The sequence below is a fragment of the Anoplophora glabripennis genome, unplaced genomic scaffold (genome assembly GCF_000390285.2).
Source record: "Anoplophora glabripennis isolate ALB-LARVAE unplaced genomic scaffold, Agla_2.0 scaffold282, whole genome shotgun sequence".
NCBI classification, from domain to species: Eukaryota; Metazoa; Arthropoda; class Insecta; order Coleoptera; family Cerambycidae; genus Anoplophora; species Anoplophora glabripennis.
The window spans coordinates 380206-399346 of NW_019417443.1; the positions used below are offsets into that span (position 1 = coordinate 380206).

The 19141-nt window shown below is 31.8% G+C and overlaps 1 protein-coding gene across 1 annotated transcript in view; it reads left to right on the forward strand.

Annotated features, from left to right (window-relative positions):
* The window catches only part of LOC108907129 (protein phosphatase PTC7 homolog), a 43040-nt gene extending 26363 nt beyond the window's left edge, over positions 1 to 16677 (forward strand). The window contains exons 3-6 of the mRNA XM_018710668.2: positions 816 to 1132; positions 12855 to 12993; positions 15273 to 15335; positions 15721 to 16677. Coding sequence (XP_018566184.1) covers positions 816 to 1132; positions 12855 to 12993; positions 15273 to 15322 — 506 coding nt within the window. The 3' untranslated portion in view covers positions 15323 to 15335; positions 15721 to 16677. The remainder of the gene's footprint in view (positions 1 to 815; positions 1133 to 12854; positions 12994 to 15272; positions 15336 to 15720) is intronic.
* Positions 16678 to 19141: the final 2464 nt, after the last annotated feature.

Here is a 19141-nt window from a genome sequence, read left to right on the forward strand (position 1 = left end):
GTGAGTTATTAGACAGTGATAAGGAATGAGAGGATGCGATGCCAAAACGTTCTGGTAATAATAACGCAGTTTATAAATGTTTAATTCAAAAGTCATAAATAAACTTCTTCTGTTTATAACTTTTGATCTAATCAATATTTTTTGTCGCTCGAGGGCTAGTTTTGTAGGTCTTTTAAAGACGAAAAAAAAGTACATTACTGTTATTTCCGTGAAAATGAACGGGAAAAAGTTATAAGCGAAAAACGAATTTACAATCTTCCCCCATATTTATGACTGGAAACTAATATATTATTGTACATAATATTTAGCATCTAAGTGATAAATTCAGCTCGCCGAAACAAAAAGTCGCGAAATAATCTTTCCCAGCTTATTTTGCTGGAGTATTTATTATTCATCCTCTTCAATTTGAGCTATTCAAGAACTTTGTACGATGATTTGTCGCTGACTTATCGTCGCTCAAAGCAAAAATTAACTTTTTGGTTAAATACAAAATTTGTTACCTTTTTTTAGAATCAAGTTTCTTTCATCGAAAAAAAAATTTTTATCAAAAAACTACAAGAACGTCTTACAGATGATACTTTGAAGTTTTCAAAACCCTGCTTAGATTTTCTGTACGTTCATTTGTTCCCGAATAAAAAATAGTAATCTCTATTGATTGAAATTTGATTTTAGTCACCAAAAACCAACTTTTAAAACGCCTGCGGAACTGCAGCTGTTGGACAAAGTATCTTGTACCTTAGAAACGGCAAATGTCAACATTTTATGTTTTTTTTTTTTGAAAAAATACACGCCTGACGGCTTTTCCGAATTTCCAGGCAGCAGCACGGCCTGCGTGGTCCTCCTCAACAAGGAGAACAGCACGCTGTACACGGCCAACATCGGCGACAGCGGGTTCATGGTTGTGAGGAGAGGGCGCGTGATCCGCCGCTCCGAGGAGCAGCAGCACTACTTCAACACGCCCTTCCAGCTGTCGCTGCCGCCGCCCGGATACCAGCAGGACGTGCTCAGCGACAGACCGGACGCCGCCATCACGGACAACTTCGCCGTGGAGGACGGCGACGTCATCCTCGTGGCCACGGACGGCGTGTTCGACAACCTGCCCCAGAACCTCATCGTCAACGAGCTGGTGAAGGTGAGTAGTCCGCCAAAATAATAAAAAATTATTCGTTGTCAACCACGGGCGTCGGGTTCGTACACTGACTGGACGTACAGGGCTTTCAGTGAGGTCGCTTAGGTCATTTTTTCAGGTAACAGATGAAGCTAAGATCTCATACCACTTTAAACATATTCAAAATAAAGATTACTTATTTTAAATTAAGAATTATAATTATATAATAAAATTACCCAGTACGGCAGCTGTAATAGGGAATTTTTGTATTGTCTTTAACTTTCAATATGAATTTTACACTGATAGGAGCCCCATCACAAAAAATCGTTTCACGAACACTTTCAATAATTTGTTATAATAGCTTGTACGGGACAGTTTTGATATTTTTTTTTAGTTGTAGCGACCCGTATCGTCTCGTCTCGTTATCTTGATTTTTAGTCCAAGCATTATAGAGAAATGCTTACAGAAATTATTACCTGGACAAAAAAATATGACCGTATGGAAAATTAAATTTTAAATTGAGTTTTTTGTTCTTTAAACTCGATCCGAAATGGCGAACATGGTTTAAAAAATCGCAAAGTTGCAAAAAACGGTTTTTTCTAAAATAACTAAAAATTATAGCACCGACTAAAATATTTTAAATGAGAAAGTTGTAGGATTTAAAAAGATCTATCGACTGATTTTTTGTAAGTATCGATTGCTTTGTTACTTTTCGAGATATATCGAAAAAACCGTTAAAAATCTTCTATTTTCTCTTCATCTATAACTCGTTAACATTTACGTTCCCGTACTTGCTATTTACTGCAAGCATAGCCTGCGGCAAGCCAAAAATGTACATTTTTGAAAAATTTTAAAATATTCCGTAAACCGCAATTAAATAAAATATTACTATTTACAAAATAAACATAGTTTAAACAAAAACATTTTGCAAGGGAGAGTCAATACAACATGTGTTAAAATGGTGCTCCATTCTGTTGTAGACGAAATCTACATCGTTTTAAATATTATTTACGCTAAACTAATGCAAAAATTAAAGGGTCAAAAGAATTTCCAAAATGTTTTCATAATTTTTGACAGACTGTATTTTTTAGATCTTTGGTCGAAATTTTTTAGGAGCTACGGTTATTATGCAATTCAAAGAAATAGCGCGTCAGAAAAATTTTGCAATTTTTTTTTTAATTAAATTAAAATTAACGTTGATGACCCAAACTAGATTTCGACCCCGATTTATACCGTTTTTTTTTTTCAGACAAAGGACCCCGCACAAATCTTATGGAAATTGGGTCCCGGTCAAATTCGCTGAATTTTTGATATGTGATAGAGTTCATCATACTGGTCAATTGTCTCAATGGCCACAAAGCTCAAAAATGGATAGTTTGGCCGGTACAGAGCTTTAAAGCTCCGAATATCCTCCACGGATTTATGTATATGCGCAGTGTGTATAGACTTTTGAAATAGCCTATTTCATTTTTTTTATTATCTAGGTTTATATTTTTGAGGTTGCTGAATTCAGATCTGTTGTTAGATTTTCAAAATTGACAGTTGGCAGCTGTCAACTAGCTGTCAATTTGCTATAATAAAGCCAGAAACTTGTTTTTTTATGATTTATTTTTTTTTTTTTTTAGTTCGATAAGTTCAAAGACGATATCAAATCAATAACAATGACTATCGGCAGCTGTCATTTAGCTGTCAACAATTCTTCAAAGTCCGGTAATAAAGTCAAAAAATTATTTTTTGTTTATAACTTCAAGTTTTTTAGATAAGTGAATATAAATATGATATAAAATTATGTAGTCATCAGCTTACAGCTGTCAACAAGCTGTCAACTAACTGTCAAAATGCAATAATAGAGCAAGTAACTTATTTTTTGTGCTTAACTTTGTGGATAAGAAATCAAACATGATATAAGTTTATGACATCACTTTTGAACTCAGTGATCTAAGCAACTTAAAGCTTTTTAAAAAAAGTAACTTTTTGACTTTATTATTGCATTTTGACAGTTAGTTGACAGCTTGTTGACAGCTGTAAGCTGATGACTACATAATTTTATATCATATTTATATTCACTTATCTAAAAAACTTGAAGTTATAAACAAAAAATAATTTTTTGACTTTATTACCGGACTTTGAAGAATTGTTGACAGCTAAATGACAGCTGCCGATAGTCATTGTTATTGATTTGATATCGTCTTTGAACTTATCGAACTAAAAAAAAAGAAAGATAAAACATAAAAAAACAAGTTTTTGGCTTTATTATAGCACATTGACAGCTATTTGACAGCTGCCAACTGTCAATTTTGAAAATCTAACAACAGATCTGAATTCAGCAACCTCAAAAATATAAACCTAGATAATAAAAAAAATGAAATAGGCTATTTCAAAAGTCTATACACACTGCGCATATACATAAATCCGTGGAGGATATTCGGAGCTTTAAAGCTCTGTACCGGCCAAACTATCCATTTTTGAGCTTTGTGGCCATTGAGACAATTGACCAGTATGATGAACTCTATCACATATCAAAAATTCAGCGAATTTGACCGGGACCCAATTTCCATAAGATTTGTGCGGGGTCCTTTCTAATAAATTTTTGTGCAGTCTGTAATCACTTAAAAAACAGATATCGATGATTGAAGACAAAAGGATTTTTCAAAACTACGCAAAACAAATTTAAAAAAATTGCACAAAAATTAATTAGAAATTTGTCTCAAAAAACGGTATGAATCGGGGTCGAAATCTGGTCGTCATTAACTTTAATTTTAATTTAATTAACAGTTGACGAACAGAAGCATAGGACGGAAAGTCGAATCGCGCTGGAAACAATTGGATTTTGTTTTCTTCAATGCCCGGAAGGTTTTCCAAAAAAAAAAAAAAAAAAAAAACCCAAAAATTTTCCAATTTTTTTAACAAATTAAAACGTAATTGCAGTAAAAATGTGAGAAAACCTCCAAAAAAATGTTTTTTCTGTTTTAATCATGATTATGAAATGTTTAAGCTAATTTTTTCAAATGTTTAACTGTTTCAAAAAAATAAACGGTTCGCTAGATCGAGATGAAACTTCACAGGATTCTTCTGGGTATATCGAACTGTAAAAGTCATGCTTAACATTAGTCATTTCGTGAATATTTCTAATTTAGCCGTCTATTTTCTAAAAAACCATAAATTACCCTTTTTTTCCTGTTTTTTAAAATTCGTGTAAAAGATGAAAAAAAATTTTTCCGAAAAGTTGCGACAGCATGTTATAGGAAATTTATTCCAGTTTTTGAAACTGCCCTCAAATTCTCTGCAGGACCATTTTCGCCAAGATATCGATGACAGAAGACAAAAGGATCCTTTTCCATTATTTCGATGAAAAATGGTCGTATCGAAATTTAAAAAAAAAGGAAATTGAAGCTGAATAAACAAGCTATCTGGTCCAAGCAATGGCTTAGCTGAAAAAAAATTTTCCGAGTCCGTGGATATATAATTTTTTTTTGTCGCGCTATTACAATTTGCATATAACCGTAGCTCCTAAAAAATTTCGACCAAAAGATCTAAAAACTAGAATCTTAAAGCTTCAAAACGCTTTTTTTAATTCCCGATACGACCATTTCCCCCCTAAATGCAGTCTGTTAAAAATCACCCTTTAATTTTTACATTAGTTTATTTATCAACTTTATGTTGCACACGCTATCAAAAGACTGTAACACTGCTTGCCGAACCTCGCCTGAAGTTATAACCTTGTTTGTGGGGTGAGATCTTCAATCCTTCCCAACAAAAAGGAGGCGAGTGGGGACAGCTCAGATGATCGTGGTGGCCACTGAGTCCGCCCGCGATTTTCTATCCTATTACGAAATGGGGGGTGATAGGGAAATAAAATGATTTTTTGTTATGTTTCAAAATGAAATTTTGTTTTATCGTTTTTAAAAAACAGTGTGTTGCATTGAAATTTTGTAGTCAAATTTCTGAGGGTGGTAAAATGTCGCCGACGTTAATTTTTAAACATCTGCTAGAGGTCGCTAGTTGGAAGAGAAATAAGTCTCTTCCAGTGACATTACAGTTTATAAAGTTTAAACAAATACAAAAATTTTGTACTAATTTCACTTGAATTCATCTGAATATTCAAATTACTGAAACGAGTTAAAATGATTCTACACTATGAATTGTTAAGAGTTAAAAAAATGAAATTACAGCAAGTTTTTAAATACGAGTAAAAAAAATAATCAAACGTAAGTGGAATTGGCAAAGTTGACAATTAGGATGAAATATAAAATTCTAATTTATAAATAAAAATTAGTATTATTTTCTTTATAGAAAAGAGCCTTCGCCCAACTCCTACTATTTTCTTTACGGTAAAATTGTACCATACTTAATGATTTCACAAAACAATTAAATTGTGATCAAATTATTTTCATTATATTTAAACATTTTTATCGCAAATACCATAAGTGATAAGGACTGGAAAGGAAATTGTATGCATATTTCAAATATCGAAAAATATACAAGTGTTTCATTAAAAAAATAACATATGTTCGTGTTATACAGAAACACCGGAAGTTGCATAAAAACAGCGCACGCCACTAAATTCTACGAAAAAAAATGATGAAGAACCTCTTTTCAAAGATAAAAACTTCTTTCCAGATATAGAAAAGTTATCGGACATCAAACAAAACGGCAAAAGTTGGGGAATACTTCGGATTCCAACACCATCATTTATTTTCAATTCTCTCAAAATGTTTTCAGAATTGCTGTGCTATATCTTGAAAAATGTCTTCCTCTTATTTTTTCGTCCTAAATTCAGGAATATGTGGCCTGCAAAAATTCCTACAGCTACTGGGTAAAATCCTTCTGCTTTCAAAGTTCAGGGGGAGCAAAAATGATTTCAACGTTTGTTTTTGTTTGACAAATTTTTTATTTTTTTAGTGTTTTTTTAGTTTTTTTTTGGTATTTTTTATTATTATTATTACTCAGTACTTTTAGTATTATTTAGTATTTTTTTGTATCGATTGTTTGTACAAAAACATCTGTATGTAAAAATTGTTTTATAGAACAGGTCTTTATACAGGGTGATCCATTAACAATGGGAAAATCGAAAGCTGTTCTTCTTTGTAAACTATATCTTTCATTCGAGACCAAATAGAAAAATCAAGAGGATTGAAGTCCGGATTTCTGGGTGGCCAAGCAAAAATTGCTTACATGGCCTATCCAGTGATTTGGAAAAACTGCATCTAAATATACATGCACTGGCCGAGAAAAATGCGGTGGAGCTCGTCGTACATGAACCACATGTCTCTTCTTAAATAAAGTGGAACTTCTTCAAGCCGTGGAAGCATTATTGCTTGGCCACCCAGAAGTCCGGATTTCAATCCTCTTCATTTTTCTATTTGGAAGAATCTATTGGTTCGTGTGAAGAGTTGTGGCAAAGAATACAAATCGCTGCCAACGAAGTCAAACGCAATCCTAAAACGTTGTGTAAAGTGTGTAAATGTCAACGGTGGATTCTTCGAGCACTGACTTTAAATCATTATTACGAATTTCATTTGTTTTATTGTTAATTGTTGTAATAACACGAAGAAACACTTGGTTTGTTTCGCTTTTAATTTTCGTATTATCAAAACATAGTGTTCGTTAAATCGATTTTTCTCGAAAACGGATCGAGATACCGAAATGAAACAAGAGTACATAATTAATGGAAAAATTATTGCTCTTTCAGGTTTTGAATCAAGTTTCATGTTAGACATACAGGGTAAAAAGTTATTAACTAAATTTTCGGTAAAATTGGTCGTAAGTGGCGCCTTCTAAGAGCAATGCTGAAATTACAACACGCATCTTATTCGTCGCCTAAAAAAATATAGTTTCACAAATTTTCAAGTTCCTAACCTACATATTTTCAGAATAATCGCAAAGAAACGATTTAAAATTTTAACTTTCAACACCTTGTATTTCCGAAACTATCAACATTCGGATAAGGCATGTTTGCGCCAATGGTCACCATTTCACGTGTAGTTTCTTCAACCTTCGATTTTCCCATTGTTAATGAATCACCCTGTATACAACTTGATCTTGACCTTCATGTTTTCACAATTCACTCAAAACGCTCGTTATAAAAGCCAGGACACTGTTGCGTGTCGCGCCAAAATTCGACGGCGACCTCACCGATTCGCCCTATCAGTTTTGGATCATATCGAGGAGTTATTTTAATATGCTCTCACTGGATAATCATGTGCATTTGCCCCTCTCACGGGCCCTGCCGCTATTTTCGAGGCTGACTCAAAAATATCCGGCATTGAACTTACGCAATAAAAAAAATGGGATCGGGATTCGCTTAGACATTCCACCGAAATTCTGCGTTCTTATCATATTTTGCATCTCGCTGTCGAGTACGTTTATTTCGGGCGATCGCGATACTGCCTAATTTATTTGGTCAATAAAATAATTACCGACGTCGTTCTGATGTTTCTATTTTTTTTTCGTGACACTGTAACGCAATTAGATGAAAATATTGTAGTATAACAACCCTAGGTTCGACAAAAAAATAAGTAAACGTAGTTGTGGCCAAAAATATGTGATCGTCATAAGGACTACTTACGTTGTGTGTATCCATTTTTAATTGACCGGAAGGCGCTGGCTACTAACTTTGTAGAGGGGATGTATGGTTTAATTATATAAAACAAAAGCAGAGTAAATACACCTAACCTTTATTTACATACAATTCAAATTAAACATGTGACAAATAGAAATAACAACAAAAACATTAACAACCATTAAACATAAAATGAGAGTGCCAGGCTCACCTAGAGCTCCTGTGGGGAAAGAGCATGGTAGAGAAACCCACGATCGTTGCTCTTACCACCCAAATATGAATGCAAAACAACCGCTAACCAAAGGCATACATTAAGAACCTTTGCTAATGATAATTAAAACTGGACTTATTCAATTTCTCACTAAATGTCATCTCACTCAAGTCTGACATACACACTTCCAAGTAAAACTGTTATAATAATAATAGGGAAGGTACTGGAGTCCCATAATACGGGAGGCAATCCAGCTATAGTTGAGATTTCGGAGGAACAACAACAATAATAATAATAGGTAAGGTACTGAAGTCCCATAATACGGGAGGCTATCCAGCTAAAGTTGAGATTTCGGAAGAACAACACAATAATAACAATAATAATAATCATGGGTGAAAATGTTAGTAAATTCAACAAAGCTCTTACATACGTATGACATAAAGTGAGCACAAGAAATCAAAGAACAACGTAATCAAGACAAAACAAGTTAAATGTGAAACAAAGAAGTTGTTTTGCAATATCTGGGCAGACACGACAATATATACATATTTCAACTTGTAATAAATAATGAGCAATCGTTAATAATAATTGTAACAGTTTTATCTTAGAGAAATATACGCCCCTGAGCGTAAGACAATGAAGGCTAAACATATACAGAATTATTATCATGAAACATCTATATTTTACGTATAACGTAATCGTGGCAAAAACAAGTTAGATGGGAAACAAAGAAGTCGTTATTGTAATGTCTGGCAATCAGGACAATACATATATTTTTCACATGAAATAAATAATGGGCAAACTTTAAGTATAATTATAACAATTTTACCTTGGAAAAATATATGCCCTTGAACATAAAGCAATGGAAGCTAAACTTACAAAGAATTATTATCATGAAACATCTATAATCATCACAACCATAAGATTATATAGAACAATTAACAACAAAGTACTTAGAGAATACTACCTGCTAACTAATAACACTTTAAACAATTAACTTTTCACTACTTTGACACACTGTCCGCCGATCGTCTTACTGCCGATCTCCACACTGTTCTCACTTCAACTGCTTATCTTCAACTATTTAGGCTTCCTTCCAGAATTTCCTACCTAAGTGTTTGTTTTTACGCTTCCTTCTACCAACCGTTAATATTACTTTTTCATTGTTATACAACACCCATGTAACAGGTGACGTCGAAGTTGATAAGATAAGTACGGTTTTGCACAATATGTGTCATATGAAAGTTCTCATTTTTCTCAACAACTTTTATTAAAAAAGTTTTTCGATATCTCTTCCATAAAATGACATGTGGTTCGATCAAGTCTGTTACTGATTTTATCAGCGTTGCCGTGGAAAATAAGACACTTCCATCTTGTATTTATTGCTTGCTGTATTAGTCATTAAATTGGGCAGAAAAATTGGGGCCCTGATGTAGAACCTTCGGGAACAAATTTTAAAATAGGTTGGGTTGTCTAATTTTTCTAATTAATTTTGAACGGTTGATATTGTTTTTAATATGCGAGAGCTAAAAATTTACGTTTATCGAAAATTATTATCTGCCAGGAGTTATTTCTAGAGGAAATTTATGTTTACAGTAGACAGCGTGACACTGCATTTATTTTTTGGAACAGACTGGTGTCTAGAGCTTTTATTTAGTTGCTTGCGTCCTTCTGACACAGGCGAATCTGTTATCTCTAAAGAATTTATTTTCACAATATTGGTAAAACTAAACGCTAAAGATTAATTTAAATGAATCATATTTTAAGTCGTAGGTACTTTCAAAATATTATTGTTGTTATTGAATTGAATTCGATAATTTTAATAATAAGGTTAAAGTCTGCATTAATTTAGAAGTCTAATTTTTTTTATACACTTTTTTTATACATTTAAGTAATCGAAGTATGCGTACATATTGAAGCTTCAAGCTGTAAGCAAATGAACCAAACGAAAAAGTGTTTCATTACATCGACTATATTGTTCCTTTTACTATGGAGGAATTTACTTTACTGCCATTTATATTTTTATTACAGTGAGTTATGTCGGTTTTATAATATCCATAAACCTTCAATGGCTCCAAAAAGCTTCAATGATAAAAATTTTGAAGGTCAGGTTCAAGTGAAGAAAAAAAAGTTATAGTAGTAATTGTTTATTACACTTTTTTCATAATTATAAATAACCATTGTTCTACTTCATTAGGTAGTTATTTCAAGGCAGAGATTTAAATTCGAAATGGATAAAAATATTGTATTCGTTTGTTAATCGCTTTTAAAGGCCCCTAATAAACTGATAAAAAATATAAAGCAGTCCAATTTGTTTTTCCATTTGACACAACTAACAAAATTTAGATCATATGTGTATTAAAAGATTAGTAATTTTAAATAAAAAAAAACAAGAAAATATATAATATAGAAATATTTATTGGTCATTTCAACTTGTACACCCTGTATCTTGAAAATTAAGCCTACCCATGTTTCAAAATTTAGAACATTTAAAAATCCAAAATTTGAACATTTCAAATATACATACTTATATATGTACTTATTTTAAAAAATTCAAAAATCCAAAATTTCAAAATTTAAATACAAAATCAAAAATTAAAACATCAAATATTGAAAAATGCAATAATTAAAAAGATCAAAAATTCGAAATTCCTAAACTTCAGAATTAAAAACATTCCAAAATCCATAATTTAAAAAGTTCAAAATTGCAATTATTAAAATATTAAAAAATCCAAATTTTCAAAATTTGGAAATTTCTAGAATGCAAATTTTGAAATATTCAAAAATCAAAAAATCCAAATTTTGAAACATTCAAAAATGCAAATATTAAAAAATTCAACAATCCAAATACGAAGATTCAAACTCAAAATTTCAAAACCTAAAAAATTAAATCCAAACATTTAAAAATTCAAATATCCAAAATTTGAAAATTTCAAATATGCAAATTTTAAAAAATTTAAAAATTAAAAAAATCCGAAACTTCAAATATCCAAATATTCAAAATTTAAAAAATTTAAAAATCCGAAAATTCAAAATTTAAATACAAATAATTAAAAATTCAAAAATCCTAAATTTCAAAAATTAAAATCAAAATTTGAAAATTTCAAAACAAAATCCAAAACAACTCAAAATTGAAAAATTCTATAATGCAAATATGTATTACAATATTCAAAATTCCAAAATTTCAAAATTTAAAAAATTTAAAAATCCAAATTTTCAAAATTTAAAAAATTTAAAAATCCAAATTTTCAAAATTTAAAAAATTTAAAAAATATAAAATCTCCGATATATGAAATTCAAAATTGCAGTTTAAAAACGATTCAAAAATTAAAAAATCCAATTATTTAAAGATTCAAAATCCTACATTTCAAAAATTAAAATATTAAAAAATCAAAAAATCCGAATATTAAAAAATTAAAAAATCCAACTATTTAAAAATTAAAAAATCCGAAACTCCAAAAATCCAAATTTTCAAAATTTAAAAAATCAAAAAATCCGAAAATTCATTAAATAAAAAATCCAAATATTTAAAAATTCAAAAATCAAACTTCAAAATTTAAAAAATTCAAAAATCAAAAGATCCGAAAATTCAATATTTAAAAAATCCAAATGTTTAAAAATTCAAATATCCTAATTTTCAAAATTTAAAAAATTAAAAAATCAAAAAATCCGAAAATCCAAATATTTAAAAATTCAAAGATCCTAAATTTCAAAAATTAAAATATCAAGAAAATTCGAAAATTAAAAAATCCAAATATTTAAAAATTCAAAAATCCAAATTTTCAAAATTTAATAAATTAAAAAACAAAAAATCCTAAATTTCAAAAATTGATATATCCAAAATTTGAAAATTTAAAAAATTAAAAAAAAAATCCTAAATTTCAAAAATTTAAATATCCAAAATTTGAAAATTTCAAAACAACAAATTCTAAAAACAATTCAAAATTGAAAAATTCTACAATGCAAATATGTATTACAATATTCAAAATTTCAAAATTAAAAAATTATTTCCGAAATTTGAAAAATTAAAAAATTCTCAAAATTTAAAAAAAATTTAAAAATCCAGATTTTCAAAATTTAAAAAATCAAAAATCCGAAATATGAAATTCAATATTGCAAATTATAAAAACTTCAAAAATCCAAAATTTCAAAATTTAAAAAACTAAAAAATCAAAAACAAAAACTATTTCAACATTTAAAAAATTCAAATATCCAAAAATTTAAATAAATTCAAATTATAAAATTAAAAAATTCAAAAATCTAAAATTAAATTCAAAAATTAAAATCCAAAATTGAAAAATTCAAAAATTGAAAAGCCAAACCTACAACTATTATTACTACTGTTGTTGCTATTGCTGCTGCTGTTGTTCTTGTTCCTGCTGCTGCTGTTACAGCTACAGCTGTTGATGCTCCTCAGTAGAAGCAGTCTACTGCTACTATGGCTGCTGCTACTGCTACCACTACACCTACTAATCTGTACGACAAGTGTGACAAGTGTTACAGCACTTTAACATAACATAACCTTAAACATTTTGTTTGAAATTTGAAGAAACGTTACCTATTTTGCATAATAAAATGAATAATGTGAAGTTTAAGCTTCAACAGTTCTGAATTATTAAAAAAACGACATTTTAATACGAACATATCCCATAATTTCGTCAGTCCTATGCTCAAGTAACCACCACATGCGCCTTGACCCACCAGACTACAATCAAGTGGGTTTAGCTGATGGATGATCTTAACTGTTGTAAGTTATAGTTCAATGCGGTCCAGGTGTTTATTTCGTGCAATGTCATGTTTAAAAAATGTTTCGCAGGTCGCTTTCTGTCAGCTCGAAATGACCATTCATAGTTACATCTCATCTACGCCAACATTGTTACTGGTTTCCTGGACTGTTACGTTCTTCCATTAAATTAGTCCGTTTCGATTAAATTTTAACTTACAACAAAGGTTTTATTTTATTTCCGTTTTAGGTGCAAGGTGAACGATGTGCTAGTCGCCTCCAAATGGTAGCCAATTCGATAGCGTGGATGGCCAGGAATCTCTCGTTCGATGAGACCTTTATATCACCCTTTGCTGAAAGTGCTTTCGCTAACGGTATTAATACAATAGGTGAGTTAACGTCCAATTTTAGAATGTAAGATCCAACGTAAATAAAGCCAGCGGACGATGAAGCAGAACAAATTTTTTTCACGCAAACGATTATGCAGAAAAAATTAATTACTTGTAAGGTCATTTACCGGTTTAATTAAAAGTTTGCTATATAGAAACCGCTGCATGAGCACTGAGGATATTTTTCTGCCAGTGTATTTTGTAGGGCCCCAGGACAACATGGTACTATTAAACTGACTAAAACTAGATTTAATAAACATATCAAATTTGTACAACGGCTACCCACTCGAGATACTTTAACGATTCTGCAATTATAAAGTGGTTTCCACAAGTTTTAATTCCACAAGTTGGTAGGGGACGTGATGTCATATTAGTTGGTAATTGACGTGTTTATACATGTTATGATGCGTGTACAGTAGCGGACAAAAAAAAGTATATGATCTAAAACGTTTTTTAAATGTTTTAGGCTGTAAAGGGCAATTTTAATGGGGTGCTAAAATTCTGGGGGACATTGAAATTCAGTCGGTATTCTGTAAATTGCAAATCGTTTAAAATTTGACAGACATCCGTTATTTTAATAATAGTATAATTTATTATTTGAATAGGAACATTGAATTTGAAATGCGTACACAGCCTGTATTTATTTAAAAAACAGCTTTAAATCGAGAATGTCCTCAGTGTTAAGACACCGTTTCCATTTGCGTCTCTTTACGGTAAACGCTGTACCTGGAAAATTAACCACAATGTCTCCTTGTTCTGCTTCGTCAGTCAACTAGCTTGTTAGGCCAACCAATAGAACGAAAAAAGAGGCTGTTTTTACGCTTAAATATTACAGCAAATTTCATGTGTTTCCTTTTGAAAAATACTTGGTAAATGAAAACCCAAGTGATTTCCCCAGCAAAGTCGTGAACAATTTCTTAAAAAAAAAAACTGCAAAAAACTTAAATTTTTTTGTTTTTTTTACAATATCTCAAAAAATAATGATGGAATCGTCTTACTCTCAAAAGGACTTTTGTAGAGAATAAAAAAAAAAACTTATAAAAATGTTTTTTTGTGCCACCCGATCGGTTCATTTTTTACAGATAAAATCCGGGAAAGCCTCTAACATAGACCTTTTTTCAAAAATTTTTCACTGTTAAATTTGAAGCTAAAAAAACAATTGCGGAAAATGACATAATATTGTAGTTTAATCGAGTGCAATATGATTTCTGTCCGATGCATGGTTTTTACACGATTGCATTATAAACAAATTAGGGTATTTTTTTTTCTTTCAAAGCCTGGCGATTTATCAAAAATGGTCCGATTTGAAATTCCGGAACACGGCATCTGAAAGTAGACGGCAAAATCTCCAATTTGTATATCTCGGATTTTGGCCTGGGTGATGGGAAATATGCTAAAAATGTCCTTGAAAGTCGCCCGAAACGATCGGAAGTACTCTTGAGCCATAGTCGAGTAGTGATAGTGGGGAAAGTAGCGAACGGAGGACTCTGGCTTGACCGTAGTTTTGATCGTTTCGGGCGACTTTCAAGGGCAATTTTAGCATATTTCCATCAACCAAGCGAAAATCCGAGATATACAAATCCGAGATTTTGTCGTCTACTTTCAGATCCCGTTTTCAGAATTTAAATCGGACCATTTTTGATAAATCATAACGCTGTGCAAAAAAACACCCTAATTTGTTTAAAATGCAATTGTGCAAAAACTATGCATCGGACAGAAACCTTGTTGCGCACGATTAAACTACATATTATTATGTGTCATTTTCCACAAGATTGTTTTTCCAGCTTCAAATTTGACGGAGTTATGAATTTTCGAAAAAAGTTCTATTTTAGAGGTTTTTCTGGATTTTCTCTGTAAAAAATTAATCGATCGGGTCGCACAAAAAACCATTTTATAGGTTTTTTATTCTCTACAAAAGTCCTATTGAGAGGAAGACGATTCCATCATTATTTTTCGAGATATAAAAAAACAAGCAAATGTCATTTTTTTTGCAGTTTTTTTTTTGTTTAAAATAAAATTGTTCAGGACTTTGCTGGGGAAATCACTTGGGTTTTCATTTACTAAGTACTTTTCAAAAGGAAATACATGAAATTTGCTGTAATACCAAAAAAATCTCTATTGGTTGGCCTGTGTCGAAGCTGTACAGAGTGTTCCAAATCGAGCACCCGTTATTTTGTATCTTTAAATGAGGATGTCGTTGACGAGCCTCAAACTAGGAACGTTTTGTACAGAAAACTATGCCCCTGGCGTATTTCAAATGAACATGCGTTTATTTTTAGGTGGAAAGCCGGACGACATCACTGTTATACTAGCAACGGTTGCAATATGAAGCCTTAGAACACGTAGGTAGCATCTATATGGCGTATCACATTAAACCAAATCGTTCGTAATAACTTTTCGAATTGTCATTTTTCCAAATAAATTATCTGGTATCGGAGAAATATATTTAATTTTAAAGTTAAATCGTTTTCCACGATTCCAAACGTGGCTGATCACAGTTTTTTCTATACATTTCAAATTGCCGACTTCAGAGAAACAATTGATTAAAATTACATATTTTTGTACCCAAATTTCAATTAAAATATTTTTTCTAAATGAGAATGATATTTTATCAGTAAATGTAAAATATTTCCACTATGAATTTCCGAAGATCCCTTTTGGATTACGTGACGTCCCTCAATAAAGCTGTTAGTTGAAATATATTTAACTGGGATTTTCATCTTTCAGTGCTTAAACTTACCTTGGCAGGCAACACCACACGACAACGTAGGAAGGCTTCCTCAGTGCGCTGTCGTAACAATTTTTTTTTGTGGGAAAAAAATATAAACCGTTTATTTTGTGTATAAGTCGCTTACAGAAATGTTTTAATTTTTATCAGGACTGTGCTTGAGATGAGTTGGTGCTCTGTTAGTACCGTCTGTTTATATACAATGATTTTTTTACGTAGTAAATTTGAAGAAATAATAAAAACCGATCAGAGCAAATAAACAAAGACAGAACAGTCACTTTCGAATTAAATGACTAGAAAATGGTAATATCAGTCAGAGTTAGGGATGAAGATACTAGATGACGCCTCTCCATTAAAATCCCTGTTAACCTCGACAGGGATTCTGTGACAGAGTCGCCATCTAGTATTGCCATTCCTAAGTTGGACTCGAGTGGTTGTCGCCACATTTCATTTTGTTTAAATCCTTAGAAAAAAACAGACTGTATCAAGCAGTGTCTCCATAAAAATTGTTCGGATTCCTTCTCAAGGCTACTTTAATTTTGTCTAATAAATTATCTTAAGATTAGGACGAGAAATTTCTGCAGCGCTGCCGTAACGTCACGATCCGGATATCATAGATTGCGACTCGCCGTTTGACGTTTTTTTCGTGACGGAACGAGAGCGCTGTCGAAATATCCACGTCCTACCAAAGGCTGTTGTCCGGCGTGTTTTAACAGGCCCGGGAGTCCCGCATCGGACGGGTCTCGACGGAATTAGACGAATTCATCACCGGGTGCCCATCGAGGCTCGCCGTTTTGGCGGGCGCTCCCGGGTTAAAAGGTGATCGTAAAACCAAATGACTTGTCGACCTAATATTTAGGTTTAAAAGAACTTGCGTTTAATTCTTGATGTATACTCAACAGAACACTTGTTTCTTTGCAGGTTTTTTTTAGTTAAATAAATAGTTGTTATCGAGATATTTGTTTTTCCTGCGGCTAGCCCTTCAACGGACTTCCCAACTGGCGCGTAGTGTTGTAAAAAGCACGGGGATTTATTTACAGAGAATTTTAACGATTACTTACAAATTACGAAATTATCATTTTCGGACGTTTCGAAGTAATCGAGGGGTTCAGGTCTTTTTGGGACACCCTGTATATATTTAAACATATTAAAATGTTTCAATTAATTCAGACATTTACGAAATGTTCAAGGAATTTTGGAAATGGAATGAGAGATTGAAGTTATTTCAAGAATTTCATATATTTCAAACATTTTTAAAATTTTACGCAGTTTAAAAAATTTCGATGAAATATTTAATTTTTATGAATTTGATGAAATTTAACCACAGTATACCGACATAATTTTTATATTCTTCCAAATGTGATGTTAGGGAAGATATACAGGGTGTTAACTTTTAGTGGGGGTCATATTTATACACAGGCTTCCTTAGACCCTTAGAATCACGTAAGTTTATTTTTTCAAATTTTCTCTTAAAAATTTTTTTTGACCCTTTTTTAATAATTTTCGCACCCCGCCGCTGGAGAAGCTAGTGTAACCTCAAATAACGGCGCACTTTAGTCGCGGTGCTTCACAATTTCACAACATCCGCCGCCAGTTACTTTCGTTGAGTGGATGTTCGCCACACAAATAGTACTTAAGAAGTAACTTTGCCAAAAACCCAAACAGTAATCAATATTCATAAATGAAATGCACAAAAATAGTCTGTTGATGGCTTCCAGCGATGGAAAACATTAAAATTCGCAGTTAAATGTACTGTCTCCAAATGCAGAACAACTGACGCCCTTCACTTCGTCACCGTCGACCCACACTATCTCCCTTCACACGCACTGAAAGTTGCTTACAATTCATAAAACTAAAACTACTAGAGCAATCTTAATTCCGTAAATGGAAAAGTTGTAGGAAATTAAATTTCAAAGAAAATGAGAGGTCGTCCGATTGGATTGGTTGATTAGAACCGGAGAAAATCTGGAAAATTCGGAATTTGTTTAAAAAATTCATAACTTTGTCATTTATGAAGATTACGAGCTGAAATTTGGCACAGAAGTAGACAATTATATCAACTTCAAGTGTGCAAAAGGCAGACGCAATTGCAATTTTAAATTTTTTTATGCATTTTTTTGCCGGTAGCCTGCTTGCGTTGAAAATGGTCCGATTGTAATTCGAATACCGATTTTCAAAACTGGAAGTAAAATACTACAAAATGTATATTTCAAGTTTTCGTTAAAATGCAGCAAAATGGATGAAACATGCACTGGAACATCGGTGCAAACGGCCGAGTTATGCCGTTAGTTTTTTTGTCACACAAAAAACCTATATTGACTGGCATACCTAAAAAACTGGCCCTCCACTTAAAATTTACACCCCGTATAAAAAGAGGATATCAGTTACTAGTCCAACCAAATTACACTTGGAGAAAAAAAATTGTTACCTGGCTTTTATAAGTGGAAATGGTGAAAGGGTTTATAATAAACTTAAAAAAATGAATGCATGAGCAGGGGTGATGGAGGGTTGATTTGGGGGGTTGAAAAGTTATGAAAAATTGTATCATTGGGATTTCTGGCGAAAGTTGACGTCAAACAAAAAAGTATCCAATACAAAAGTCGTAGATCATGCAAAAATCTACAACTTTTGTAGAGGTCACGTTTTAAAATAACCTCAAAATTTCATTTCCGCAAAAATAATTTAATTTTGTCGAAATTTGGTGAAAATATACCTTTATGTCTTAAACAACCGCAAATTTTTTTTGGATAAAAAAATCAAGCAGTTTCCAAGATATTCATTTTTTCCTGTCTGAAACACTTTTTTTACAAAGAAAAATTCTACTTGGGAAAATCATCGTACAGAGTTCTGCCATTGATAATTTTTTTCGTGGAATAAAAAAATCTAATCACAGTTCAAAAACATGCTCAAAAATGCAAAAAAAAATTAAAAATACAACGATGAATTTTTCAGTTATCGTTGATAAGTAATTTGTTTAAATTTAAAAGAAATTCAAAAACTGATTACACCATTTAATTGTATGGAAAAAATACAAAAAAAAACTGATTGTTTGACCCAAAGTTTTATTTTTGTACAGTATTGCTATAAATAAATTATATCTGGATGATTTGAGATTTCAGCAATACAAAGTATTAACAGCAAAGTCTACTGTTGACGAGAAACCCACAAACCCAAAATTTTGCAAAATCGTTTTATTTTTTTTCTGGCTTTACTTGAAAACGAATTTTAAAATAAATTGCATATTTACATTGCCACTTTTTTCGCTCTATCCAATGGCGTCAAAATTTTTGCAATCCGACGTTTCGTCTTTGAGGGGCCATCATTTTAATTTTTTTAAATACGTCGCTGCTATTTTTATGACAAAATCGTTATTTTTAATTCAGAATTAGATATTACTATTGTAATAGCTTCTTAAAAAAG